General features: G+C 35.2%; 1 protein-coding gene across 1 annotated transcript in view; it reads left to right on the forward strand.

Moving 5' to 3' along the window:
- LOC136035465 (homeobox protein Hox-D5-like) overlaps nt 1-12,155 on the forward strand; it is a 32,387-nt gene extending 20,232 nt beyond the window's left edge. Inside the window, exon 2 of the mRNA XM_065717280.1 lies at nt 10,353-12,155. Coding sequence (XP_065573352.1) covers nt 10,353-10,684 — 332 coding nt within the window. The 3' untranslated portion in view covers nt 10,685-12,155. The remainder of the gene's footprint in view (nt 1-10,352) is intronic.
- Nucleotides 12,156-12,735: the final 580 nt, after the last annotated feature.

The raw sequence follows: 12,735 nt of genomic DNA on the forward strand, positions 1-12,735 counted from the left end.
CTTAGCACGTCCAGAAGCACCAAACTCGCCAAATCACTGAACCCCTCCCCTCAACTCCCCCAAAGAGAGCGAATCCAGTATGGTTCAGTCAATCACGTATCAAGGACATTTGTTTATTATATCCACCAACCTTCATCCCGATTCCTACACTCCAAGTGTTTTTCCAAGATTTCCCCCTCCAACTCCCCCCAATGTCAAAAGATCTGGTCGGGATTTGAAATAAGAGCTCTGAGACATGAATTCCTTTTAAATATCAAATTTCATTACGATCCGATCACCTGTTCGTAAAATAAAAATACCCCAATTTTCACGTTTTCCAAGAATTCCGGTTTCCCCCTCCAACTCCCCCGAATGTCACAGGATCTGGTCGGAATTTAAAATTAGAGCTTTAAAGCGCAAGATCCTTCTAAATATCAAATTTGATTAAGATCTGGTCACCCTTTCGTAGGTTACAAATGCCTCAATTTTCAAAATTACCCCCCCCCCAACTCCACCAAAGAGAGCAGATCCGGTCCAGTTATGTCAGTCACGTATCTTAGACAGGTTTTCATCCTTCCCATCCAGTTTCATCCTGATCTCACCTCTTAAGTATTTTCTAAGATTTCTGGTTCCCCTCAACTGCCCCCCCTCCAATTACGCTGGATCCGATTGAGATTTAAAATAAGAGATCTGAAATACGAGATCCTTCTAGATATGAAGTTTCATGAAGATCCGATCACTCCTTCGTAAGTTAAAAATACGTCATTTTTTCTTATTTTTACGAATTACCCCCCCCCCCCCGCAATTGAGCGGATCCGTTCCAATTATGTAAATCACGTATGCAAGACTTCTGCTTATTTTTCCAACCAAGTTTCATCCCAATCCCTCCAATCCAAGCGTTTTCCATCATTTTAGGTTTCCCCATACCCAAACTTCCCCCAATGTCACCAGATCCGGTCAGGATTTAAAATAAGAGCTTTGAGACACGATATCCTTCTAATATCAAATTTCATGGAGATCCAATCACCCGTTCGTAAGTTAAAAATACCTCCTTTTTTCTAATTTTTCAGAATTAACCCCCCCCCCCCCAACTACCCCAAAGAGAGCGGATCCGTTCTGGTTATGTCAATCAAGTATCTAGGACTCGTATTTTTTTTCCCACCAAGTTTCATCCCGATCCCTCCACTCTAAGTGTTTTCCAAGTTTTAGGTTTCCCCCTCCCAACTCCCCCCCCAATGTCACCAGATCCGTTCGGGTTTAAAATAAGAGCTCTGAGCCACGATATCCTTCTAAATATTAAATTTCATTGAGATCCGATCACCCGTTCGTAAGTTAAAAATACCTCATTTTTTTAATTTTTCAGAAATACCCCCCCCCCCCCAACTACCCCAAAGAGAGCGGATCCGTTCCGTTTATGTCAATCATCTACCTAGGACTTGTGTTTATTTTTCCCACCATGTTTCATCCCGATCCCTCCACTCTAAGTGTTTTCCAAGTTTTAGGTTTCCCCCTCCCAACTCCCCGTCCCCATCACCAGATCCGGTTGGGATTTAAAATAAGAGCTATAAGACACGATATCCTTCTAAACATCAAATTTCGCCGATCACCCGTTCGTAAGTTGAAAATACCTCATTTTCTAATTTTTAAGAATTACTCCCCCCCCCCAACTACCCCAAAGAGAGCGAATCAGTTCCGATTATGTCAGTCATGTATCTGGGACTTGCGCTTATTTTCCCCATCAAGTTTCATCCCGATCCCTCCACTCTAATTTTTTCCAAGATTTTAGGTTTCCCCCCTCCAACTCCCCCCAATGTCATCAGACCCGGTCGGGATTTAAAATAAGAGCTCTGAGACACAATATCATTCCAAATATCAAATTTCATTAAGATCCAATCACCCACTCATAAGTTAAAAATACTTGATTTTTTCTATTTCTTCCGAATTAACCGGCCCCCACTCCCCCCCCCAGATGGTCAAATCGGGAAAACGACTATTTCTAATTTAATCTGGTCCGGTCCCTGATACGCTTGCCAAATTTCATCATCCTAGCTTACCTGGAAGTGCCTAAAGTAGCAAAACCGGGACCGACAGACAGACAGACAGACCGACAGAATTGGCGATTGCTATATGTCACTTGGTTAATACCAAGTGCCATAAAAACGACAAAACAAGAGTTTACTCTTGCAACACAATTATACAATGGAATTCAATATGTATGAGAACCCTCGAGGCACTATCTACAAAATGCGGACTTTCTCATTTTTCTTATTGTACGGATGAATATGCATATGATTAAAAATTTTACCTCGGATCTCCCTTCTACTACTGCTATTACTACTACTGAAAACTAACGGTAGCTTCAATCAGCCTGAGGACAATGCAGCTAAGCACGCTCCTTCTTCATCCCAATCCATCCAAAGTCTACCTCTTTACAGCCTTCCAATAATTTCCAAGTGGACTAAGTGAAATCTTTTCTCCAAGAATTGTTGTCGAAAGGTTATGTTTTGATTTGAAAGGTCAAGTTTCAAGGAATGGTAGTCCTTCTCATATTTAATGCGGTCTTGGGTGTAGCATTAATAACGAACAAAAACAAACAAATAAAAGTAAGCAGCAACATTAAAAAAAACTAACATAGTTATGCGGTATAGAAGGGGGGCTACCCCGTCCTCACTCCCTGCTCTTTGCACTAAAGTGTGCCTTTTTGTGCTAAAAAAGATGGGATAGCCTCCCTCATATATGGAATAATTTTGTTGGTTAAGTTTTAATGTCTTCTATGCTTTCACCTGAAAAAATAACTTACTTTTTGTCTAATTCCTACAAAAAGTCACACTTTCATTCTATCTGAAACCTGCGCAGTATCGAAAAATATACAAAACTTAAAGAGAAAAATAAGAACAACGATGTCTATTACATTTTCTATTATTATATGTATATCATATTTTGGGTTGCTCCAAGCTTAATAAGACGGAAATGGCCAAATCCCTAGTCAAAATTACCACATCTATGAACAACTACCCTTTTATTCTTTCTGAAACCGGTACAGTGTTTGGAAATATCCAGTAATTGAAGAGGAAAGTAAGAAAAACTATGTTTTTTTTACCCTATATGTGCATAAACCTTCTTATTCAAAGCTTAGTAAGACACAAATTGCTAAATCTGTTTACTTCGCCCAAGGCTTAATACTTTCACAAACGCTTAATACTTTCTTCGCCCATATACATATATATATATATATATATATATATATATATATATATATATATATATATATATATATATATATATATATATATATATATATATATATATATATGAAATATCTTTGTCCATATTTATATATATATATATATATATATATATATATATATATATATATATATATATATATATATATATTCATTAAGATTGACCCCTGAATCAAAGAGGCCGTCGAATAAATAGTTGAAATTACTAAAAATACTTTAGCGTAAAGAGCGAGGTATTACGAGGAGTTAAACCCCTCATATGCGTAATAATTTCTGCTCATTTTAAGTTTTAATGCTGCTTCTTACTTTCAGTTGAAAAAACTTTCTATATTTGTTTTTTTTAAATAATGCTAGAAAATTCTGCGCCCGCTTCATTGATATTCTCTTCCCCCAGGACAAATTCCTCCATGAAAATATCCTCCCACTTAAACCCCCCCCCCTCAACACCCCCCCCCCCAAAAAAAAAAATCTCTCTTAAAAGACTGTACACTTCCGCATAACCTTTACTATATGTAAACACTGGTCAAAGTTTGTAACTTGCAGCCCCTTCCACGGGGACTGTGGGGGAGTAAATCGACCCCAAAGACATAGTTATTAAGTTTTTAGACTATGATGAATAAAATGGCTACCTCGGAATTTTGATCCGGGGACTTTAAGGAAAAAATGATCGTGGGAGGGGGCCTAGGTGCCCACTAATTTTTTGGTCACTGAAAACAGGGCATTAGAACTGTTAATTCCCGTTAGAATGAGCCCTCTTGCAACATTCTAGGATCATGGGTCGATACGATCACCCTGGGAAAAAGAAAAATCAAAAATCAAATAAACACACACCCGTGATCGGTCTTCTGGCAAAAAAAATACGAATATCTACATTTTTGTAGATAGGAGCTTGAAGCTTCTACAGTGGGGTTTTCCGATACGTGGAATGCGATGGTGTGATTTTCGTTAAGATTTTATGACTTTTAGGGGGTCTTTCCCCCTATTTTCTAAAATAATGCAAATTTTCTCAGGCTCATAACTTTTGATGGGTAAGGCTAAACTTGATGAAACTTATATATTTAAAATCAGCATTAAAATACAATTCTTTTGATTTAACTATTGGTATCAAAATTCCGTTTTTTAAAGTTTCGGCTACTATTGAGCTGGGTCGCTCTTTACTACAGTTTATTACCGTAAAAGGTTTGATCACGGCAAGGGGAAAGAGGTAGTAGCCAAAGCCTGTTTTTTGCAAATTCTGATGTTTTAAAATTTGTCTTGACTATTTATTTCTGTTTTCGGGCATTTTAAGGTTTCCTCTATTCATCTAAATTAGTATCTTTTCTCTTGATGCTTAATAAGATTTTATTTTCTGTTCGTTTCTAACTACAGTTTTCTTACTACGCTACGTTTTTTACTACATTTCTTACTACGTTTTATTGTCTTACTACAGTTATTTTCTGTTCGTTTCTAACTACAGTTTTCTTACTACGCTACGTTTTTTACTACATTTCTTACTACGTTTTATTGTCTTACTACAGTTCGTTACCACGAAGTGTTTGATTAAATTTAAAAACAGTTTTTTTTTAATGAAAGTAAGGAGTGACATTAAAACTTAAAACGAACAAAAATTACTCCGTATATGAAAGGGGCTATTCCCTCCTCAACGCCCCACTCTTTACGCTATAGATTGACTTTTTCTTGCAACTCTATTTGTTAAAACAGTAAAAAACTTTAGCGTAAAGAGCGGGGCGTTGGGGAGGGAACAGTCCCTTTCGTATACGGAGTAACTTCTTTTCGTTTTAAGTTTTAATGCCGCTCCTTACTTTCAGTTTAAAAAAAACTTGTTTTTTTATTTAATTTATGAACGTTTTTGAATTAATGTTTGTTTTGATTTTGGCTCTCCGCACATGAATTTTTAAAACGAAATTTGCATATTAATTTATTTTTGGCTAAATTTCTTTTTCATAGTATCGATCGGACGATTTTGAGAAAAAAGGAGCGAAGGACGAGGCCTAGTTGCCCTTCAATTTGTTGGTTACTTAAAAGGCAACTAGAACTTTTAATGTTTTGCGAACGTTTTTATTAGCAAAAAATATACGTAACTTACGAGTCAACTTACGTATCAAACTTCTATATTCGTATATTTTTATTACGTATATGAGGGGGTCCTCCCCCTCTTCCGTACCTCGCTCTTTACAATAAAGCTAAAAAATTTTCCCAATTCCTTAAGAATGACTCCTGAAGCGTAAAGGCCGTCGTAGAATAAATAGTTGAAAGTACCAAAAATGCTTACCGTAAAGAGCGGGGTATTAGGAGGAGGTGAGTCCCTCACGTGAGTAATAATTTCTCTTAGTTTTGAGGTTTTAATGCTGCTCCTTACTTTCAGTTGAAAAAACTTTTCATATATATATATTTTTTCATTGTTTTTTAAATAATGCCAGTAAATCTTGCACCCTTTTCATGGAAATTCTCTTCCCCCATGACAAATTTCTCCATGGAAAGATCCTCCCACATAACCCCTTCCTCTCAACCCTTCCTCTCCCCAAACCAAAAAAATCCCCTGAAAACGTCTGTACACCTCCCAGTAACCATTACTATATGTACAAACTGGTCAAAGTTTGTAATTTGCAGCCCCTCCCATGGGGACTGTGGGAGAGAAAGTCGTCTCCACTAACATAGTTATTAGGTTTTTCGACTATGCTGAATATAATGGCTATCTCAAAGTTTTGATCCAGCGACTTTGGGGAATAGTGAGTGTGGGAGGGGCCTAGGTGCCCTCAATTTTATGTCAGAAAAAAGAGCACTAGAACTTATAATTTCCGTTAGAATGAGCCTTTGCGTGACATTATAGGGCCACTACGTCGATACGATCACCCCTGGAAAAAAAAATGAATAAACACGCACCCGAGATCTGTCTTCTGGCAAAAAATACAAATTCCACATTTTTGTAGATAGGATCTTGAAACTTCTACAGTAGGATTTTCTGATGCGCTGAATCTGATGGTATGATTTTCGTTAAGATTCTATGAGTTGTAGGGGCTGTTTCCCCCTATTTTCTAAAATTAGGCAAATTTTCTCACGTTCGTAGCTTTTGAAGGATAAGACTAAAATAGATGAAACTTATATATTTAATATAATATTTAATATAACGGTATTCTCGCAAAAATACAAAATTCCGCTGTAGATAGGCGATTGAAACTTCTACAGTTTGGTTTTCTGATAAACTGAATGTGGTGTGTGATTATCGGTAAGATACTATGACTTTTAAGGGTGTTTCCTCCTATTTTCCAAAATAAGGCAAATTTTTTCAGGCTCGTAACTTTTGATAGATAAGACTAAAATTGATGAAATTTATATATTTAAAATCATCATTAAAATGAAATTCTTTTGATGTGACTATTGGTATCAAAATTCCGTTTTTTAGAGGTTCGGATACTATTGAGCCGGGTCGCTCCTTACTACAGTTCGTTATCACGAACTGTTTGATAAACAGTCATAGCGGTTTATTTTTATGGATTGCAGTTATGTTTAGTATACGAATTTGTATAGTATACGAATTGTTTAGTATACGAATTATGTTTAGTATACGAATTTGCAACGTACAAATGATTCGATGCACGCTAGATTTCCCCTTGGACGGAAGGGGTAAATAAATATCATTTCAATAGTTCCCAAAAATTTTGCTCTATATCATTTTGACCTTGCCCGCTCCAAGATTCCTGTTTTATTGGCCAATATGCTAGAATGTGACAATTACTTGCGGTGTTATCTCATTTGTTATTTATAAAGGGCACTAGCTCTTTACGCCCATTCGAATGAAACTTTTTTACTTTTTTTTAAGCATGCAAACTATAGCTGGTCCCATGCAAGTCCATTCTTCTCTTGAAAAGTAAGAAATCACCTTTTTTTCAATAGCAGACTTAGGGTTATCATACATGTTAGAATACCACAATGAAATTTCCATCAAGACTGCATCTTTAAATTATTACACTGTCACATATAGAATGATCATAAATTTTAGATTTTGTTAATTTCAATTTCTATTGATAATTGTCGCTTTTTATTTACACTTTGTTCTAACCAACTGTTTAATTCAATGTTTAAATAAACGGTTAAACCCTTTTAACCGTTCTCTTAAATGTGAGAGAGGCAATTATATTTTTGCTGAAAAAGATTTCCCCTTGTCGTAGACGAAAGTTTGATTTTCAAAGGGGGATCAGCCCAAACTGGCAAACATGGGGTCATAAGGTGTCATATGGAGAGATGGTTCAATCCAATAAAACTTATAGTTTAGTACAGTTTTTAGATAAGTAAAGAGATCAGGCCGGAAAAACGAGGTATTTCAAGCTTTTTGTTTCACAAAACAACTTTTTTGTCAAAAATACGTTCAGTATGTCATTAAGTGGTAATACTCTGGTAACCAATCAATTACTAATTTTGAACCCTAAACACAAAGCTTCCAGGTCGACAAAAGCATAATCCTGCAGGATTGGACATTCGTCCCAAAGCACCCATGCAGTCTATACAAAATGAACACTTATTGCAGACAAGTACATTTGCCTGAGCTTAGTTTGCCTGAGCCCAACTATTTGAAACTTATTTTGATGAAATGTAGCATAGTAATTGACAAACTAAATATTATTTAGAATTAATTATAAATAAATTAATCGGGTATACTCTATCATAAAGACTTTTAATTATACTATAAGATGTATTATAGACCAACAGAGTATTTATTATATAGGCCTAAACTAAATGCATTAACATTTGATTTACTAGTGATATGATAAGACAATGCAGCACGTCACCTATTGGGTCGGGTTGAGAAGGTATCTTCAGGTCTGGCCTTAGGGAGAAAGAGGACTTGTATGCATTATATTTAGATGTGATTGGAGGGAAGCGTTTGTGCATCGAATGCAAGAGTTTATTAATGCATTTGATTTGGACGGGAATAGGAGTGGGAGATACAAACCCAAAAGAAACAAAACAGAGGAATTTTGTAGGTATTATCAGAATGAAAATACACATATAAGTGCTGAAAGACCCCCAGAAAGGCAAGGGCCCAAAGATCCCTCCCTCCACGTAAGCTCCTTGTGGAAATGCTTCAAGTCTCAAATCTGTATGATAAGGTCCTATTCTTTAATTTCGCAATAGTCCCTGTAGATCAATGCACATTCTTATTGTTATTCCATTTTGGTCGTAAAACAAAAGATCCATCTCAGCTTCAGAAATAATTGCAGGGACTGTGATTTTTCAGGGGTGACTGTAACGAACCACATTTAGAATAGAGGTCATTCAGAAAGGAAAAACGTCTCATTTAAAATGAACTGTTGATCTTTAAATATAAAATCTTCAAAGACAAACTTTCAAAATTGTATCTTAAGAAATTGGAACACCAATTGACGGTATTATGGTACTTATCCCATAAAAGTAATGATTTGGCTATTTTTGTTATTAGAGACGTAGGCGTGGTCTCAGTACTAGATTTTAAAAGTAGTATTTATAAATTATAGATTGTTTATACTCACCAACTGTCGCAATTAAGACTTTTTTTGTCGCAGGTTTTATCGTTTTCATGCTCCCTATACGTGCAACAATCGTAACGAGAAAATATCAAAAAGATAAAACTTTTGTCTGAAAAGATTTACAAAAGACTACACGGGTATTAAAGAAATGTTACATACAAATGTCATCAAGACTTTTTCCAGGTTTGAAGACGAATATAAAGTATTGGATAGTTATGTCACAAGTTTTAACTGTTCCAAGACAATCTCCCACGACCATCTCACCCTTTTGTTTTAATTCTTAAAATTTACAATTTTTCGTCGATTGTAAGATTAAAATAGTGTACTTTATCCTGCATTAGGAGATGAAAGCATGAAAGTTCTTTTTCATATTTTAATAAAACAGCGAAACGGATCAAACCTGAATAATTTGCTCTTTTTCCCTTTTGTTGGAAGCAGAGAAGAATTATTTACCAAAAGTATACAGAATGTTATGGGTAATTATGAGATGCCTCTTCGGTTAAAGATATCAAAAAGCCTTGATAATATGTAAAAGCTTCAAAATCATACTTACGCAAGAGCGTACCCAGGATTTTTTTCAGGGGGGGGGGGGTACGCAAATTACGCCGAAAAACGCACCAAAAATTGATTTGTATCTATTTTTGTTCCGTTTCTACGAGTCAGACAAAAAAAAATTAGTGAGTGGGGGGTGGGGGTTAAACCCAGTAACCCCACCTCTGGATACGGTGTTGTACGTTTATAATATATTTTTACTGAATTTTTATTAAAAGCAAACTAAATACCGACAATTGGTAAATGTACGGGTTTCATTCCCCTTTTGTCTTTCAAACCGTTTGAAATAGAAATTTTGATTATGAAGTTAATACACATAAACGTGCACATATTTTTGAGGAATTATGATAAATTATGTGGCTTTGGTGTTAAACGTAAGGAGCTCTGTGTCACCCTCCCCGTCTCCCATTTTTTTGGTTTCTTGTCAAGCAAAGTCTGTTTAATTCATTTCGTAACAGTTCATGTCAAAAGACTGTAAGTAAGGAGCTGCCCGTGCCAAGAGTAACCGAAGCTCAAGGAAGTAAATTTTGGTATTGTATTCAGCAGAAAAAAATGCTCTTCATGCTGATTCAAACAATCAAAATTTGTGTATTTTATATTCACACATCAAAACTTAAAAGTATCAAACTATTTTCGTATTTTTTACAAAAACAAGGGGTTAAAAGCCTCAAAACACTATGACCGACTAAACTGTTACTTGGTCTTAAGAAAAATTCACTTAAATCAAATAGTTCGTGATAAAAATATAATACTTCAGTAATAAAATTATGGAAACTACAACAAAGAATTGTAGAAAGCAGGCCACTCAGAACGCGTTATATTAAATACCTAACCAAACCAAAATATCTGTATAATAAATATTTAATTAAGATATACCTATATAGTTGTTTATCTCACTACGCCTAAGCTAATTGTCTCCGAATAAAACAGTCCGGCTCTACGCAGACAGATCATCAAACTTCTTGGGTGGAATCGCTATAATATATATGTACCAGAATTCTGATTACCAGGGTTATGAAAATGGGCTTATGAAAAAATATATCTTTATTTTTAAATTTTCCTTTATTTTTAGGTGCTGTCAATGCAAATGGAGAGACCAAAAGGCAGAGAACTTCATATACACGATACCAGACGTTAGAACTTGAAAAGGAATTTCATTTTAATCGCTACCTGACGAGACGTCGACGGATAGAAATTGCCCATACTCTTTGTTTGTCGGAACGACAAATCAAAATATGGTTTCAGAATAGGCGAATGAAGTGGAAAAAAGAGCATAAAATAGCTACGATGAATATGATGCAGCATCACCATCATCAACACCACCACCATCTAATGTACAATCCTTTACACCACCACCATTTAACAATGGCAGACTTAACTGGTGTTGATATGCATAAAATGTAATTTATCACGGTTAGGCTCAGTTGCATAAAGAAGTTGTCCATCATTTTTGAAACGTCAAAAGTGATTGATTGTGAAGATCTCATTTAGGTTTCAATACAAGCCGAGTGCGTCTGGGAGTTTGTTTTTATGCAAAGCAATCAAAATGAGCAGAATGACTTGCATAACTGTCATGCTTTTTTATGTTTCCTTTCTTGTTTTCTAATTACATTAAACTGTCACCCATACCGCCCAAGAATTAGCACAGAAGCAGCTTTTTGAATAAAAAATTATAATTTATCATTCAATTTTTGTAAAATAGTTGCTATTTTTTAGTTGTTTAGACATTCTGGTCTCAGCAGTGTTATAGTGGCCATTGAACTAGAAGGCTGTAGAATAGATACATAATTGCAAAATATTATTTATTAATTTCAGAAGTATCTTATTTATCAACATAAACCAGTTTGAAAAGTTATAACAATTATTTGAGAAGTTAGATAAAATATAAAATTAAGGCATACCATATAAAACTAAGCCATGAATAAAGACTTCTTTTAAAGTTCAATTTGGAACTGTAGAATTGTCATAGAAAAGCTAGTACCAGATTTTTGAAGGTTTGGAAAAAAGGAATATAGCTTGCTTGCTGGAACTGTTCTGCATGGTTCTTGTACTTTGCCATACATTGATTGTATGTACATGATTGTTCTACATAATTGTTCTATACTTGCCTATATTCGTAATATAGAAAAGTCGCAAAAAATACAGTTCGAATACTTTTTTGTGCACTCTTACCATAGTCTAATGAACATAAAGATATAGTAGCAAGAAAAATTAGTGTGTCTAACGAAAGATTCACAGCATAGTAAGCAGCATTGGCACGTCTGCTCATGCCAATCAATATTAAATTAAAATCATTTATCAGGGTACACCCCTTCAGGTGCTGCTCTTTTTAAAACTCCGTAGAGAAAGTATGAGCTAAGTAAATGGCATGCTATCCAACTCAGGACTTACCTTTTTATTTTGAATATCGTTTTCTTTTAGAGATCTTAAGCTTAGAAACATTTTCACCATGTTTATGTACTCTTTATTTAATTTTGCAGCTTTTGGAGCATTAATATAATTGTCTGACCGTAATGGAGCTCTCTTCAATTCAGGTTATTTAGTCTTATTTCGAGATTTAACTTCGTGAATGTAAAAAAAAAAAAATTGTTAATAGACTATATGTTTTTTGTTATTTTTTCTTTGTTAAGGTGCAAATTTTAAATTGTGATGATGTTTAAAAATTAAATTTTTCTGAATTCGTACTTTTCTCTATCCTTTGTAGACGAAACAGATTAAAACGTGTTACCATCCGTACTTAAAGTTATGAGAAATTTTCTGCATGGGGTAGAATCCATTTGGAGAAGAAAAAAGGATTTATCAAAACATAAACCAATAGATAAAACTTATTAAAAAGTTACAAAATAAGACAAGATGAGGGAAATCGCAAGAGGATATGTCGAAATTCCAGGTTCCGAGCCTATCTTCGTGTGTTAAGCAGCAAGCAATCCAATTTGGCTGAAGACCGACTTAAAATATACATAAAGGTGATACGGTAGGCGGGTTGGAGGTATTTTGTCTTTAATTTTCGTTGAAAACAAATATTTTTCAAGATTCCAGGCTGAGAGTTTGAGAAAAAGTTTCCAGGAACAGTTAAACATGAAACTGTTTAACCTGTCTATAAAATTGACAATGTTTTAGATGAAATATTTTGATAAAAATAGTTTGCAAAGCAGTGGTGTCTGAGGAAGCAAAAGACGCAGCTACGGATATTAGATTTAAAAGTGCTTTTAACTTGGTAAAAGAGGAGGGATTTGTGCAAGAAGTTTTTGAGTGATAGGTCATATGAGAGTAAGAGAAAAGTAAAGGTAGTGGAGAAAGCATTAAAGTATGAGTCAAGAAAGTCTGAAATGGAGGTCATGGATAAAATTGCAGAAAACCTGGATAGTACAGCAGACGCTATATTTGCAAAGCATCGTCTGTTAAGAAACTGAGAGACAGCAGTCAGTCTGAACTTGTTCCAGTTAAGATAGGAA

Source organism: Artemia franciscana, chromosome 14 (genome assembly GCF_032884065.1).
Source record: "Artemia franciscana chromosome 14, ASM3288406v1, whole genome shotgun sequence".
NCBI classification, from domain to species: Eukaryota; Metazoa; Arthropoda; class Branchiopoda; order Anostraca; family Artemiidae; genus Artemia; species Artemia franciscana.